This window comes from Cololabis saira, chromosome 3, assembly GCF_033807715.1.
Source record: "Cololabis saira isolate AMF1-May2022 chromosome 3, fColSai1.1, whole genome shotgun sequence".
Classification (NCBI taxonomy): domain Eukaryota; kingdom Metazoa; phylum Chordata; class Actinopteri; order Beloniformes; family Belonidae; genus Cololabis; species Cololabis saira.
Genome location: NC_084589.1, coordinates 40,199,855 through 40,217,639, shown reverse-complemented (window position 1 = coordinate 40,217,639; position 17,785 = coordinate 40,199,855). Strand labels below are relative to the sequence as shown.

Genomic DNA, 17,785 nt, shown 5'->3' with positions numbered 1-17,785 from the left:
AACCTCCCACTTCTTACGTATTGAATGCAGCAAGTTTTGAAGTTGGAGTCAAGTGCAAATGTCAGTTCATGATATTCTCTGAATCCTAACATTAGTCGTTTGTTTGTTTTTAATAGTGCTGCATGTTAAGGTACTGTATGCACAGACCTTAAAATTAGCCGGGCCACGGGATCTTGTTTCATCAATAATTACACATCAGCTGACTGAACTTTAATTCCGCTGCAGATCGAAAGTGTGAATGTAAAAAAACCCAAAGCAAGAACGCAAACCAAAAGTTAAATTATACAATTATACGCCTGTTCAATAATGGTACACTCATGTGGTGCCTTTTAACTTTGTTTTGGGTTCTGCAAAGAACATTAAAACACTTTTCTCATCACCTATCCACACACATACACACATTATACAGCTATTTTTCCTTAAATTGTTTCATTTACTGGCAACAGCTGCTTATATTCCACCTTAGATCAGGTTACTCTTTCCACCTTTCTGCTGTTGATTTAGTCAGTAAAGCAATTCTGCAGAGCCAAATATTTATTAAACACGACGAATATTTTTGCACATTTCTTAGTCTGAATTTAGGAATAATTGTACTAAAATGAAAGCAACCCAGAAAGAATATGTAGTTTGGTTAGAGAGAGACAAATACAGCCTACCTCTTGATGCCCAGTGGCTGTGACCAACTGCTCTAAGCTGTAAAGATGAACATGATGCAGATAAACGCATGATAACGCCATGCAACACATGATCTCCAGAAAATAGTCAGCAAATCATCCCTAATGACTGCAACAAGCACTGTAAGACATTTTCCGGTAAAAAAAAACCCAACAAAAGCCAAGGAAGGAAGTCTTTATTTAGGGGCTATTGCGTTACAGAAACCAGCAGATAATCAGCCTCCTGTTTCCTGCTTGTACCGGTAACCTTTACATCTCCCCCCCCTCCTCAGGCTGCCGGAGCGCTTTGAAGCAGAGGCTTCTGCTACAGCTGTTAATTTAAAAGTAATACAATAAAAGTTTAACAAAGTTGAAAAGATCAGGAGGGGGCCTCGTGTGATATGTTTGTGTATTTGTGTGACAGCGTGTGGGAGGTTCTCTTGTTGGAATAACAGACGAGGTTTAGCAGATTCTGTGCGAGTGTGTGGGAAGACTGGTTCATGTTTTGTGTTCCAGGTGAGCACGTAAGCATCCTGAGGTGAGTAGATGGATAAAAGGTTTGAAAATGAAAGCGGGATATGCAACAAATGTAGGGTTCTGAGATGTGAGTGTGGGCGTTTTAAAGCAGGTAGACAGAAGGGTTGCATTTTGAAATGTGTTTGAACGGTTTGTGGGTAGTGCTTCGGCTAATTCATAACTTCAGTTCTGCACTCGGATTAAACGCTCCCTGAGGATCTGAGATGCACTGGATTTATTCAAACAGGGCTTGCTGATTGATGTAGATAAATACCATTTTACTCCAGTCGGGCCGAGAGCCAATCAAGACTGTCGAGCAAAAGTGCTGCATTTTAGGACGTTTAGAAAAATGCTGCTCTGTTAAGCGAAACTGCGCAGAGTACGATTTCTTTAATGCATTCAAAACAAACACACATGCATCTGAAATGTGTTGTTTACAGAGGGAAAGGGTGACTGCTGTGCAGTGAACCCCAACAGTCACTGATAGGGAAGAAAACAAGCTCTTACTGACTCTTACTGACATATTTTTCTGAGCATTGGGAAAAATATAGTGGGAAAAAAAATGGGAAAATGGGAAAAATATAGTGACAAATGCAAGAAAGTCTCAGGAAGAGAATAATCCACTGGCGTTTACCTCTTGCAGGTAAGATGGGGCGGCAGCGATCGGTGGTCCAGGCCTCGCAGGGCGACGGGCGACCGTGTCCTTCTCAGATGGAGCAGTGGAAGCCCTGCCCCGTCCGGCCCTGTTACCGCTGGCAGTACAGCTCCTGGTCTGAGTGCCGGGTGGAGGTACGTCCATAAATCATCGCATTGCACCATAATCCAGGGACATTAAATATTAGTAACTGTACCGACCTCTGGGAGCAACAAGAATGAAACTTTGACAGGTCCCTGAGATCAATGACAGAAGAGTACGAGCCAAACGATGGATTTCTCAGAAAATAATGGAGTCTTCTCCGTTGATGAACAACCTAATCAAATCTCTGCTTATGCAGCTATTTCCAGAGATGGACAGCAAAAATCAATCTAATGCATCTTTAATTCAGATACATTACAGTAAACCAATACCTCAGCCAAGAAATTCGGCAGCCCGAACACTTGTCCCTTCAGGTCAAATTAATAAAAATGTCTACTGCTATGTTTTACCTCATAAACCAAAACTTTTCAAGCGTTAATGCAGGTTAGAGGGAGGACACTGTTATTCATTCACATCCTTTGCTTACCTCAGTTAACTTTATCAAATGTCAAGGGCTGTAAGTTGACATTAAGTACTCATAATTATGTTGTCATATGTCAATAGGCAGATCTGGTTCATATAAAGAAGTAAAATGACCAGCTGCAGTCTGACTTCATGCTTTGCTCTCAACAGCAGTTGGCAACCTTCCTGAGAGGTTGGAGGTTTGAAGCCTTTAACCTGCAGGATCCAAATCCATGTTTATACTGGGTACTAAAATGATCACTCCTTAGCGTTATACTGCACTTGGTGCCCCAAAACCACCATACAAAACACAACACTGTAGATTAGGTACAATGGGCTCTTTGAGGTAGTGATTACTGAACAAACCAGCCGGTGGAGAAATCTTTCAGGAGAATTAATGACCCTATCCTATAAATAATTAAAAGGATGGATACCCAAAAACTCTAATTGCGGCAGATACATTTCTATTTTTGCAACCAATCCATTAATATTATCAGCATCATGATTATTGTTTGTATTTAGTTGTACTCTAAATAGATGTAGACATCTGCAACAAACTGTCACTAGGCAAGAATCTTAAATGGGAGCCAGTCGTGTCTGAGGGATACTTTCCATGATTTCATGCAGGAGCAGTAAATTCAGCACTTCAGGGCGATTTATGCAGCTTTTGATAAATTATGTAATAGTTAAGTTTTGCCAGGTACAGCACAGACATGGAGTAATGATGAAAAACTTCAGCACCGGACAGCGCACAGGCATCACATTGATTTATTTATTTATTTATTTACTTTCCCTTCACAAGTTTCACAGTGATGTCAGAAGGTAAATTGATAGTATCCAGAGTGCAGCCAAAACAAGACAACATCCAAAGAAAGAAATTTGCATCTTTTGGCTTAGTATAAATGGGTCTGTGGTGAGAAAATATTTCAGATACCCCCCCACAAAAAAAAGTCTTTGTGAGCTTTAAGGATGGACAGGAACTCCAGAGTGCTGCTGTGTCCTGATTTATTTATTTTTTCAACTCCAGGAGCTACTTCATGAACCTCAGCCAGCAGATCCTATAATGTTAAACCATCTGTGATTTGTAGAAATATTGCGTGCTTATTGCTCCCGTTAAAAACGCATCTGTTTATGCATCATATCCAGATGATTGGATGTGAAGAAAGAACAGTCCATCACAAATATGGCCAGACGAGGTACAGCCAGGCTTTAGCATCACGCCCAAGGGAGCCAGTTGCTACGTCATGTGACCTGTTGATGCCGAAAGTGTTTCTTTTATGGTTATGCATTTCCTTTTCCCCGTGAAAAAACAACATCATGGAGCATGAAAACTCTTCTGTGATATATGGGAGTTTATGCAAATTAAAAGTGCTTCCGTTGTTCACATTTTGTTTCACAGTTCCAATTTATGCAATTTCTAAGATGATGTAAAGGCACCTAGAGGTGTTACATCTTTCTCTTTTTGTCTCTTTTCTGTGCAAATTACTCAGTCTGCTTAGGTTTTCAGTGTGTGGGTTTAGAAACTAAAGAATATAAATGACAGAAAAGTGAAGAGCTTCTTGGGGAACATTTGGATGAAGGCTGGAAGTATTCCTGGAAGCAGCCACGGTTAAAGCTTGATGTAAGCAATCACTGACATTTAGTGGTCAGATTGGAGATGGCAACCGCGTCTAATATTGCCCACTTTATATCTAGCTACAAATGGAGTCTTCATCAGAAAGATGTATAACCTGCCCAGGAGAAAAGAGCAACTTCAGCGTGACATATTGTATCGGATAGAGGTTGGAACAATGTTGACTATCCCTTCTGTGGAAAGATCGATCCACGGGCCGTTGCCTTTTCTTACATTAAGTAATAAGTTTGATACTTTATTTCTCTAATCATGATTTCTATAGCCTGTGTTTTTTTCTCTGCTCTCTAAACACCACAATTCATCTTTTACATGCCTGTTATGCCAAAGTCGGACCTTAAAGTTTTCGGTCATAAAAAGGCACATTTCTCCACATTTTAGTGAGATGAATTCAGTTTTGAAAAAGCAAACAACTTGAGTCAACTTTTGCTGTCAGTTTCTTGACAGTAATTAAGAAAGTGTTCGTCCGACATTGGATTTTTTTATTCATTTTATACTTTTATCACCAAGTCTCCCTTGAAGCAGCGTGCTGCTCACAACATGTGCTCCCAAAATGACAATGGGTAAAACATGAGCAGTCCTGCTCTTTGCTAATGCTTTTATAACAAAAAAATATTCACAAAAGCTCATTTTGTTTATATTACAGCAGGAGTTTGTAGTCCTGCTGGTGCGGAACTTCATTCTTGTTCTGAGATAATTTAACCACATGCAGCCGAAGCTTCTCACCGATACTGGGGTTTGATTACTGTCTAGACCTAATGTAGTACCTACTATACGTCTATCTCTTATTGATCTGTTTATGCTACAGTGAATACAGCTGCTTAATAATTTAACTATCGACTGCAGGCATTTATCTGATGTTCACATTTCTTGCCAACTTCTTTTTTCACCGTTTGTGTTTACTTTATGAAACCAGAATGAACGGCATCATTTTTTGATGAATGGTCATGAATAGCATTAATCCCGGGGGAAGATATATTGCACTTACTGAGACTGGTGTTCAATAAAAACTATTGTACATTTTACCATATAAATATTCTCAATGCAGAGACTCAAGGCCTCCGTGCGGTTGAGGGAGTGTAAACCGACTGAAGTTAAAGGGCTAAAGCTATAAGCACAACTGGCTCAAAGGCATTGATAACTGAACATGTGGTTCAGGGAAACTGTAAATCAGATAAGAAATAATTTTGCCTTTCTAAAGAACTTATACAAAAGAGAAATGAGCAACCACGTAATTAAAGCTATTATTTTGTATATAAATCTTTTAGTATGGGACCGATTTTACTCCTTTATGTACATTTTATTAGGTACACCTTATAAAGTGGCTGGTGAGTGTAGAGTCACAGTCACCCACCTTCTTCTTCTTCTGCGCTCCCAGAGTGTGGTGTGTGGACACGGCACACGCTACAGGAACCTGTCCTGCTTCGTGTCGGACGGCTCCGGTGAGGGCGAGGTCAGCGCGGTAGACGAGGAGCTGTGCAGCAGCCTGGAGGTGGTCGTCGGTGATGACAAGCTGATCAGGCTGAAAGAGGACTGCATCCTTCCGTGTCCAGGTAATAAGGCTCTGCAAGGAAACAGGGGAAATGAGTCGTCTCCGCTAAATGAGGGATCTTAATTCATGTCCATACACTTGATGGATAAGCCTTGTGACAACACGGCGCTCCATCATCTCAGGCTGATAAGACTCTCAGAATTGGATATATTTTTTTTAGCTCCTTTGAACAGTAGAAATGAGGCTTAAATCAATCAATTATGGCTTTACTTTTATTTAACATTGTGAATAAGAAAAGCACATTACATAAGTACAGTAATGATCAACACTAGAAGTCGTACATTTCACTGAAAATGTAAACGGGCTGTTTTAAGGGATGTGGTGCTAGACTGTGTCGCCGTATGTTCCTGTACATTATTATGGCTAACCCAAAACTCAAATGATAAAACCTCCTCACTTTGTTTGAAACCACAGAGTCGGAACATTTCTTGCTCTGTGAGGTTTTTCAGATACTTGGGGAAATATGACGTCACAGATCCAGATCAAAAGAGAATTATCCAGCCTCCACATCTTAATCTCCATCCAATCCTACGTCAGAAGTGGGTACTGCAAAGCTGGGTTGACAGATCTCCCTACCCCTCGGAAATGAGGATGGAGTCAACTTCAGCATCTGACTCCGCCCCCTTAAACCAGAATGAACGGAGTTTAAAGACATGTTTGCTGAGTGAGCTGTTAAGATGAGCACGTTGGTCTAAACATACCAGAGGGACATTTCAATAAACTGGAAAATTGTCTCAACTTTTGGGTTGCGAAAAAAGGGTAGAATATCCGTCCTTTAGCAACCGAAGCTTAATGTGCAAGCAGAAATATCTAATGTACATTACTCCAGCCATTAACCGTCAGACAAGAGGTTACTCCCACAAAATAGCTGGCTGTTCTCACACCTGCAATGCAGTCCGGAGATGTTTCAGAGATGCTCCGGAGGGAAAGTTGCTGCATTCACTCTGGACTTCTTATGGAGAGTGTCCTCCCTGCTATGTGAAGAGAACGTAGCCGTTTCTTTCAGATCTGCATGTTGCATACCATTTGCTTGTTGAAACAGTGGATGTGTTTTAAATACATGGCTTGATATCAACATAAAAGCATTCATCATTCGTCTCGGGCCCCCCCCCCTTCGCCACGCTCTAGACAGACCTCCTCCTCTCAACCTTCCTCCCTCGCATTTCCAGCTGCAGGGCTCCGTTTCTGAAGTGCATGTGTGAACAGCACCTGCAGAAAAAGCTGCCATCAAATCATCTCCACGCTCTCCGCCGTTCATGTGTGAAAACAGCATATGATTTATAAAACCACCGAGCCACTAAAAATACTTATGTCACGGGGTAGATCGTAATACCCAGTCGTGCTCGGTATCTCTTTCATGACCTCAGCAATCAGAAGTGCCAGCATAGCAGAAGGGAGGATAAATGGACTATATTATGGCTCATGCTCTGCGTAACTGTGCTGTTGTACAATAAGTGATTTACATTTACTAGCAGCTTGTTCATTTCATGGCCTGTAGCAACTTGGAGTGCTTTTTTTTTTTTATATCCTCGTTTGCTGACGTTATATTTCAAATCATGACAGTTCAGCTCCACGCTCATTTGATGCTCCTATTTTTACCACTTTATCACTCCGAGTGCATGAATCAGCTGATGCTGTAGTCACAAACACGGCCTCGCAGTGACTCACACATGAGAAGTGTGAAGTACACTGAAGTTTTCACCAGAGCAGCAGTCAGATGATCCCCTCGCAGGCCTCGCAGCAGCGGGCGGGGGGGAACTACCGTCAGGATCTGCTCTCAGCCTCATGTGGCGCACACAGACTGTTTGGACCACCTGCTCTGCCGGTGGAACAGACTGAGGTGAATCCAAATGAAAGCTTTGACCCCTGCAATTCAATTGACTCCATTTGTAGAGAAAAGAAACATAAAAGCAAAGTAGTGTGAACACACACACACACACACACACACACACACATACATGCACTTAAATGCATCAGAATTGCAGTGAACAAGCGGCGCAATAAAAAAAAAAAAAAGTCTGTGTGGGCAAGATAACACAAACCCTTAGGGTTTTAAAACACAGGACGGGGAGTTGACATCCAATTGCACTGAATAACAATCTGGTGCATTCTAAATGGCAGAGAGTAGATTTTATGCATTTATTTATTAACCCCACATAAAAACAGAGATGCTGATAATTTTTATCAGTGCTGATTATCAGTATGGCTCGTGTGAAAGGAGGTAAGCCGTTAACCCATTACAACCTTAGGTCCTGCTTGCAAAAGCTTCCTGAAAAAGTAAACTGGAGGGTTTCCTGGACAGATGTCCATCCTTCTTTGTTTGCAAATGAGCGTACAGTAATTCTCATAAAAGATAACCTCGACTTTGAAGAAGATAGATGGATGGACGGATTAATTGCTACTACCGCTGGTGCGAAAACAGTCGGCAGACGACAAAGGCAGCGGATGATAACTCAAAGTATTATTGAAAGTTAAATGAAATGCAGTAATGCACAATGATCAGGTAGTGTTATAGCTCAACTTCATCATATAAATGAGCCCGAAAACAGCTGGAAATTAGATTTTGGATGACTTTAGATTGACTGACTATGTCACAACTGACTCTGAAAGGTTTTTAACAACATTTGACAATTATTTTTCAATTTCCAGGGGTTTTTCTATTCGATATTTAGGTTTTGCGTAATTCTAGTGGTAAAGGAAACACGACCTATGTCCACTAATCAAGACAATCCCCAACATTAAAGTTCTACAATGGTCCCGCACCGTGAAGTTGGCAGAAAGGTAAACGCAGGTGCACGTTGCATCACGTTGTCGTAGCACACTTCATACAGGAAGTGGAGTTGACAGGACTGAAGCTATGTCCCTTTTTGGAGGACAACCCCCCTCGTGTCAGTCTGTTAGTGTGCCATGTGTGCACACATTTTCAGCATGAGTAGCCCCAGCGGGTAGCACACCCACAAACATGGCAATGGCTCTCCACAATCAACCTTCACAGGAGGACTTGCCTTTTTTTTCTTCTTTTCTTCAGCGAGAAATCAGGTCCAGGCGGCGTCTCTACGCTGTGCAGGACATCTGCTGTTATTTACAGGAATGAGGCTGCAGACAGAAAAACCTGAGAAATATTACTCTGTGCACAGATGCATGGTTTTATTTAATTATCCTCGGCCCCTGAATGTTTTCTTGCTGTCTAGTTGGCAAAGTGGCCAAAAGTCTGGAAGTTGGAATCGAAGGTAAATGCATTAAGAGGAGGGGAAAAACCGCTCCAGTGAGCTCCCCATTCATTTGCTCTCATATAACCATCTTTAAAGTTTATAACATATTCCTGTCACTACATATTAAATGACAACTACTATTAAATCATACTTTAGAATCTTTAAAGTTAATTTATGAACGTCAAAGGAAATGGGCTTTTTTGGTAATTATTTGGCACAAATGTAATTTTGTGCAGTGTGACGCCATGTTTTTCCTGACTACACTCCTTAACCCTGATTGCTGCTCTCCAGGTTTAGCTGAGTAATTCCACTTAAGGTTGTTTTTCTGCTGCAATGACCTCTTTCTGTGTGTTGAGTGTGAAAGCGGGCCATTTAAGTGCAAAAATGGAAAATAAAATGTCTCTTGACAAAGGGCACAGTTTAAAAAGACACATTTAGGTATTTAGTGCATAAACGACGAACAAAAACAACCATTTTCGGTCAGTATTCTTCCCCAGTGAATATAAATGATTGCTCCCAAAATACAAGATTATACAAGACAATTACATGTGCACACTTGACACTCTACCTGCAAAATCTATTAAAATCTATTGCTTCATTTTTGTGCCAATTTTCCAGGCTCCAATGTAAGTGTTGGTACACTTTGGACCTTTTATTGTCAGGTTTTACACCGTTGTGTAACGGGGGAAGGTGTCTCAGTAATTGTGTTGCATCTTGTATCAAGTCGTGCATAATTAGCAGCCTCATTTGCTCAGGTAAAATGGGGCAAAAAAGGCAATAAATGAACTCTGACAAGTCAAAAACTTCAAGATGCTTTCAGATACATTAGTCGTAGACTTGCTGAGCTGTTGAGGCATTAATACGGAGCAGCAAGGGCTTTGTTGTGGATAGTCAAGGAGATGAAAAAGGAAATGCTTCTCTTTCCCGCTCTAATATAATTCAATTTCATATGAAGGGATATTTGATACTTCTAGGATGTGTTTTCTAGCTCCTGCTGTCTCCCATCGGTAAAAACGTGAGACTCAAGAAAGATGATGGGAGAGAAAAATGGAGAGAGTGAGCAAACAGGAGACTAAAGAGGAGTAATTGTTGAACAGCGTTGTAAAAGGGACTTAACTGCCATGGTGAAACCCCTGAAGATGACTTTGGTCTGCTTTGAAAAGGAATACAAAAAAGGATGAAGAGAAAAAAAGACAAACCACCTGTACCGTAACCAGTCTGAGGCATCATGAGGTTAAAAAAAATAAGTCAAGTGCTCCGACAGCTGAAGCACCGAAGATTAAGATTCACAAGTTAAAGTGTCAAAACGAGGCAAAGAAAGACTTTTCAAGGCTTTGATGCGAAAGTAATGAGAGCGACTCCTGAAGTCGATGGATGAACCCGGTCGGGACCACTAATGAGCGCAGGAAACCAAATGCAATCAGGCACCGGTGCAGAGAGGTTAAGGATGAGCTAGTTAGACGTTTCCAGGTTCAAAAAGGACTAAAAATTAACTGCCGGTTTCTGAGAGTTACTTTCTTCAAGCAGTGGTACAGGGCGACGCCTGCAGCGTTAAAGGAAGCCATTATCATAATGCAGGTTAATGCTCTTCAGCATCATCCAATCCTCCACTGCTGGTCCAGCCGGCAAGCGCCTCAAAGACGCCGCCATTGTGAATCCAGACAGGAAGAGCTGCGGCTTATGGAGGACGTCTTTTCTGCGCCACTGTGGTACCGTCGTCATATGAAACAGGTTTCTGTTTTCTCTGAAACAAATGGAAGACGACGTTCAGTGAAAGCAGTAAGCTTTTACTCGCGCTTTCATCTGTACAAATTCAAAAGACATCAGGGAGATGCTGACCACACCGTGACTGACAGGCAAAGCCTCTGGAAGAATGTCAACCCCCACCGACTGAGAAAATCTTTCACATGGAATGAACACTTCAAAGGTTGAGTCTGAGTTGCTGTCAGGTTTTGTGACGGAGACTTGTCAGCTGCTGGGTCCGATGCAGCTCAGACAGGCAGGTGAGCGCGCCCGGCAGCTGCAGGACTCTGTCCATCACCTGCAGCCACAGCCGTGCTCCCTGTGCACCCTCCATACTGCTCTGCACAGACAGAAGTCAACATTTCTTTTTGGTAAATAGGGCAAAGCTACACACTTCTTGCAGAAGAGAAAAGAGAGAAAACTAAACCCCTAGTTTATGATCCAGCCCCATATGAGTTCCCCTGATAGTGCACTGCATAGTGCAGCTTAAACATAGTTATTTTCAGTGTCACTGGTCCCTGAAGGAGGGATTATTGTTTCCTGCATCTTTCAAAAGACATAATAAAAATGCTGAGTTCCTTTCAAAACTGATACTTTTCCATTTTGGGTCATAATGAATTGTTCATCACGCACAAATGAAAAATCCATCAGGTTGCCCAGATGGAAAACACAGAGGAGCTTCGCTTTGCAATTTTGGAAAACATTACAAATTTTGCAGTCGTTAGTGGCATTATTGTTGAAGTGTAGTTATTTGTTTGCCCTTGCACCAAAGAAGCACTTTGCTCAACTAGCAGAGCTTATTATGTGTAGTTTCCCTGCTTGTAAGAGGATGTTACCTCGTCCTCTCTGCTCCTCTCCTTCTCCCACATAGGGGTGGCCGCCGCTCCGTGAGACAAACCACATTCATGTAACTGACAGAACTTCTGCACCAACTTTGCAGACAATGAATTTCCAGTAAAAACATTCATAAAATATGTCAAAATAGTGGATTAAAAGGCTGAATTTGACTGCAAGTGGACAGCTTTCAGGTAGATTTAGAAAATGCAAAGCAGCTCCTCCGTCATTGACGTGAGCTGAAGCCAACACCTCTGATACACACTCTCAGCACATCTTAGTATACTACGTTTTACAGAAATACATTTGTGAGGTTCCTCTTCTGTCATTGATACATTCATCTTTAAAATTAGATTATACTCCAATATTTAATATTTTTTAAAGAAAAAAATAATTTGGAAAAGATGAGACTGAAGTATTAACTGATGCAAAAAAGCCCAGTTATTCTAACAAAACGCAAAAAACATTCATACATACATTTATTTTTTATGCATTGAGCAGTTATGTTTAAAGTAGGAAAATGTTTTCTGCTTCATTAGTGATGTTTTTTTTGTAGTAGTAATAATCAATAACATTCTGCATATGCATGCATACTAAGCCTCTCATCAGTCTAGAGAACTTTAAGTGTGCTGGTTCTACAAAGGTACAGTTAAATCGGGCCTTGAATGTAGGACTTTTACATAACAGCTCTTTTTCCGCAGTAATATTGCTATTTTTAAGCATCTTAATGCTGCTTCCACCACAGTCAGTCCCATGTGCAATGATTAAGTCTTGATTATTGTTATATTCATATATAGAGTTTGGGAACTGCAGTTGCATTATGGGTTGTGGCAGAGAAGTGGATAGTCAGCATTGAAGTGGAGAGATGATCAGTCGTAAGAAGCCAGAACAGGGAGAGAAAAGAGGCATTTACTGTTTACTGTTTTCCTATTGCAAGACAGCGTTATTTGGAAAAGATGGAGCTTTTGAAGGGTTTAGATCCCAAACACGGCACCGCTGATCCCACCTGCTACCTCCACCGAGACGCCAGACGTGTTTTTATATTGTTTACAGAGCGAGTGCATATACAGCTGAGCAGTTCGGGAAATATAAATCTCTTAAGTCTCATCTGCAATTTACAGCTAGGTAGGGGGGGGGACTATAGAAAATAGAAAAAGCTGCTGCAAGCTATTCCAACACAGTTTGAACAAAAGGTATGTGTGGTTGAGCGCGTCTTCATTTGCATCTGTATTTAGCAACTGTTCTCCAAGTTTTGCACAGCTCGACGAGGTAAACGACTATGTATTTGTTGCGGTTCTTTCAATCACAATATTGTTTGCAGAAGGGCTCCAGGTACGCACGATAATCAAATGAAACTGAGCAGAAAAGTAGAAAAAGAACAGCACCTTTATAAGATGGATCACATGGGAGCTGTTCCAGGTCGTATCCTCAAATGTGCACGAACAAATCACACACGTCTATCCCTGATCAGTGTTCTTCTTCCTCTGTTGTGACCAAAACCAAACCTCCCCCGTCCTCCTGCTGTAGCTCTGCAAAACATCTCATGTACATAAATACTCACTCTGCACGTTTATCTAATCCAGATCTTAACATCTCATCCAGATTAAATTCTTCTCATCAGTACAGACACCCACACTAAAGCTGTGAGGCTGGTATTTTTATACGCCGTCAAATCAAAGCTGCAAGTAAAGATGGTGGGACTTTAATAAAAGTCACCAGACTGGAGATGATGTGGATGTAAACTCGGAGTCTGAGCTCCTCAGAGCTTGGAGAGCAGAGAGGCCAGACATGCAAACAATCCATCCATCCACCCACGCATCAACCGGCATTCATAAATCACGAATGTTTGAAAAAAATGGAAAATGGAGCACAGGTGCATGATGGTACCCGTGACTACCATGGAGTTGGCTGGTAGAGAACCTTCTGGATATTTGTAGCAAACTCCTCCACCTCTGCCTGGGCTGCTCTGAATTCACAGAGCGCAACGCTCCTGCTACTTTTTATTTCTTCCATTAATTAATGTTCATTCTGTGTGTCGTTACCAAACTTACGCCGCTGTGCAAAACACTTTTCCTCGTCTACGACTGTGACGGTTTCAAACTTGAGCCGGTCATTTGCAGTTTCACCGCTGTGTTTAATAACGTTCGCTGCGACCGACATGTCGTATGTGCTGATGATTAATGGAAGCATCTGCAGACGTTCATGGTGAATGAGGAGAAGTGGAAACGAGACGTGTTCGAGCAGATGAGATTTCTCAGCCGGAGCCATCCTCGTGCATGTTTTTATAACCACCCAAAAGAACGACATACTGTACTTGCACTCAGTTCAGAGCACAGAACCCACAAGTGCTCAGCATCACAAGTTAAAGCACTAAAAAAGATGTAACATCAGCTGAAGGGGCGCTTGAGCTCCATCTACCACCACTTAACAGTATCTGTACACGAGGTCATACAGGTTTATGTGGAAATGATTATGAGAGAGAGAAAAACATCCAAGTACTTATGCTCTTCCTAAAATCAGTTCCCCAACACCAACATCCTTGCACAAGATTACACATGGCCGCAATTATTTTCCTACACCACCTCATCGGGGGACTGCAGCGGGAGCCTTTCACAGCTGAGACTCGAGGTGCATCCACCACGGGCCCACACAGACACAAACAGACATGCACACTCACACTGTCACTTATTATGAAAACTCATACCAAACAAATGAGATGAAGAATACATTTCAAATTAAAATGTTTTGTAAATTCAGTCGTAGTTCTGTTTCTACTTCCCCATTTTAGGCTTAAATTTCCCAAAAATGTGGATCTGCATGGGTAGAAGACAATGATTCGTGTGTTGTGCACCTAAGTTGGAAAAGTCGCACACATGGTTTCTGTGTTTTTGCAGTGTTTCTGAGCAACAGTGAGGACTGTAAATGTCCAGCAGACTCAAACATACGGCACACCTTCTGCAGGGAGGTGCAGACTGAGGTTGACCGTCGTTAACGGCTTCTTTCTCCCGTGCTGCAGGTGAATGTTACCTGATGGAGTGGTCCGACTGGAGCCCGTGTGTCAGCATCTGTGTCAAAGGGGCCGGCGTGGACTTCGGCTCTGTCCAGGTCCGATCCCGAGCCGTGCTGGCCCAGGAGCCCGAAAACCTGCTGCTCTGTCCGGACCAAGTGTGGGAGTCTCAGGCGTGCACCGGTAAGAGAGCAGAGAAACGAGTCTGCAAGAGCTGAGAAACTGATATGTGAAAGTTTTAGGTAGAAACAATATTTTTGGTATCATGATCGGCCAACAGTTGGTCATGCTTGAACCAACCCGGGCTAGTGAAGCGAACAGATGCACCAGACTTTCTTTAGAGCATGTTTGGGCTTCACCGTATTTCCTGTTTCCTATTTTAAGGCCAACTAGTGATATTTAACTGCAGAACCGTGCCATAACTGGACTCATAAGTGCCAGAAAGAGGACATATTAGGCCAAAATTCATCTGCTGTCAGCTAAGTTAATAAAATCTTTGCATATAAATGACAAAAAAAAAACTGATACTAATGCACTATTTACCAACGGTATAACCACACAACTGCTGGAAATTAATACTTGTAAAGTAAAAAAATTAGCGTTAGTGTCCCAGTCTTATCACTTTTATGCGGAAGAACTTCTTTCATTTTAGCATTTGCAAGACAATTAACAGTATTCTCTGTTTACATGTTTGCATGAGCTGAAGAGCGTTTTCAGAATCTACATCTTTTTTGCGGCCAGTTTCAGTTTCTTTTTTACTGTATTTTGTTTTATTTTTAATACATATAATTTATCTTTATCGTTTATTTAGCCTGAGTTCATGTTGTCCGACTTTGAGCTGCTGTAGCACCTGAATTTCCCCTCTGAAAAACATATTTGGGAATCTGAAGTGACTCCCAACTCAGAACCTTTGATATAACACAATCTTGTCACTTTTACAGCCCACCTTGGTCTGAAACGGTCTCATTCAGCTGGTGATTCAAAGCGACACTGTACTGTGACATCACAGACCCGGATGTTTCTGAATTCTTCCAGATTCCCCCTCTCCATCTCCATAAAGATGCACTGGAGCAGAGCTAAACCCCTTAAACCAGCAGTGTGGCATGTTTACCAAAACATGTCAATCAAAACTAATTTCAAGCAACATTGCACCTAAAAATTCGGTGGCAGCATTTTAACGTCATTGATCGTCGTCGTGTTTAATCAGTATAATCGTGGTGAAATGGAGTCGGTCAAAGGTCGCTGCAGGATGAAGGAAGTGGAGAGCTCATCATCACAACAGGACTAACACACAGAGACGTTTCCAGTCAGGGTCGTACCTGCAGGCTTTTTCTCGTCTGTCTCTTTCAACCTGCGCGTCGGAGGAATCTGGGACAGCGATCAAAACCAATACAGAGAACATGTTCAATCAGGATGAAGGTTTCCCTCACTTCACTGTGACTGTGCCCCAGATATGACGGTGACAAACAAAGGCATTACATGTCGTCTGCCTGTACACGGGGTCAGCCGGCGTTGAGTCAGATCTGTGAATGAAGCAAATCCCAGTCTCGCTTCATGTTGCGATCTCTGGCGCTCCCCAGGCGCATTAATCACCCCCCAATATAGACGGAGCGTGGGTTGTGAATCATCATCACCGAAGCTCAGCATATAGAGTTGCCATAGGCTCTGTCTGCAAAGAAAACACCGCCCCCCCCCCTAACCCCCGCCCATTCTCTAGCCTCCTACTCCTCCACCCATCCCCTCCCGCCTCCCTGCTCTCCCTCTCCTCCACCTCCCTCCTTGGCTGGTGTGCACAGCCCCACAGCAGCCTTCGCTAGCCTGACCTGATTTCCCAGCATCACTCAAGGCACGGGTGGGGGTAGGGTGGGGGTAGGGTGGGGGTAGGAGTGGTCCTGCCAAGACCAGAGAAGGCTGGGTGGAAAGAGAGTGGAGGCAGGGGAAGAAAGAGGGCGGTGACAAAGAAAAAGGAGGCTGGGGATGAAGGGATGGAGGGAAGGAGGGAAGCAGCGGTTTGATGTCGGGCTCACTTGAGGAAAACAAAACCAGCACTCTGTCCCAGTTGTACAGTTTTACAATACTCTAATTTATGCCAAGCTCTGTCTCTACAGTACATCAGTAATTCACGTCAGAATATCATATTCTGGCCTGCATGCATTTTTACTACAATAAAACATTAATAATAAGAAAAAGAAGGAGCTGCTCACAGCTGGAAGGAAGAAATATAAACTATAAATGGTTCTCAAAACAGCTTCGAGGACATGAAAGCAACTAATTTCACTATTTTTCACGTGTTAATTTTAGGTTATTTTAGCAGCTGAGAACTGCAGGATTCAACACAAAGAAATATAGATGCAGCCTCCATCGACTTCCTGCCAGGATGCAGCAATCGTACACCATGTTTATTAATGAGTCTGAAACTGACCTTTTTGTTCCATAAATCCGGACGCTCGAGGGCCGCCGGCCCGCCTGGTTTAGACGTTTCCAGCTCCGACACACACCACTCAGATGAATGGATCCCCTTCGGCTTGTCATCAGGGTCTGCAGTCTGTTAATGATCCATTCACCTGCATCAGGTGTGTTGGAGGAGAGACAGGTCCCAAAAAGTCCAGGGTAGCGGCCTTCGAGGACCTGGACTGGGGAAAATAGCTCAATAGGTGCTGAAAGACCAAAGTTGTTTGTCATTTTTTCATTGAAAAGTTATCATTCAAAATAAATACTGGAAATCTGCTCCATATGCTCTGGAATTGTCCGATTATAGATGCTTTCTGGAAATACGTCATCAAAACAATTTCTGACATTTCAAAATCCCATATTCTTGATCCTAAAGTTTGGATACTGGGAGATATTAGTTCATTAAATATGACCTATCATAAAAAGTATTTCATTCTGCTTGCAGGCACCGCAGCAAAAAATTGTATTTTAAAAAACTGGAAATCGGAAAACCCCCCAGGACCCAAACAGTGGATCAATGAACTTGGATCATATTGTACTCCAGAAAAAATATTACATTCCGTTAGAAAAAAAAACAGAGACTTTGACCTTATTTGGGGACCTTTTTTGAATTTTTTGCTTTTAATGGACTAATGATCTGAATCTACCATGTTAATGAATGTGTTTACACAGGACTTGATTATTTAATTTATTATTCATTTTTGTTCTAGTATTGATAGACATATGTAAAATTATTTTGAATGATGTAATCTATTGACCATATGAGGGAGGGAAGGGGAGAGGGGTGTGTTGTTGTTTTTTTATTTTTACTTAAATTTTTTATTTTCTATTTTTTATTTTTTTTTTTTATTTTTATTATATATATATTTTTTGTTTATTATTATTATTTATTTATTTTGGTTTAATTAATGTTATGAAAGGTAAAAAAAAAAAAAGGGGGAGAGATATTGATAATTATATTGTTATTGTAAATATTATTTCTTTTTTTT

The 17,785-nt window shown here is 41.7% G+C and overlaps 1 protein-coding gene and 1 long non-coding RNA gene across 13 annotated transcripts in view; one reads left to right on the top strand and one right to left on the bottom strand.

The window, feature by feature from the left end:
• Nucleotides 1–17,785, top strand: part of thsd7ab (thrombospondin, type I, domain containing 7Ab) — a 209,447-nt gene that overhangs the window by 177,799 nt on the left and 13,863 nt on the right. For all 12 annotated transcript variants that reach the window (XR_009782174.1, XR_009782171.1, XR_009782173.1 and 9 more), the window contains 3 exons: nucleotides 1,813–1,958; nucleotides 5,376–5,550; nucleotides 14,355–14,528. Coding sequence is in view for 5 of the 12 variants with exons in the window: in XM_061717500.1 (XP_061573484.1) it covers nucleotides 1,813–1,958; nucleotides 5,376–5,550; nucleotides 14,355–14,528 (495 nt within the window). In the remaining 7 variants the exon portion in view is untranslated. The remainder of the gene's footprint in view (nucleotides 1–1,812; nucleotides 1,959–5,375; nucleotides 5,551–14,354; nucleotides 14,529–17,785) is intronic.
• LOC133439707 (uncharacterized) lies at nucleotides 14,492–15,914 on the bottom strand. The gene is made up of 3 exons (XR_009782177.1): nucleotides 15,825–15,914; nucleotides 15,665–15,713; nucleotides 14,492–14,559 (listed from the first exon to the last, which is right to left on the bottom strand). It is a non-coding gene; the product is annotated as an uncharacterized LOC133439707 (long non-coding RNA).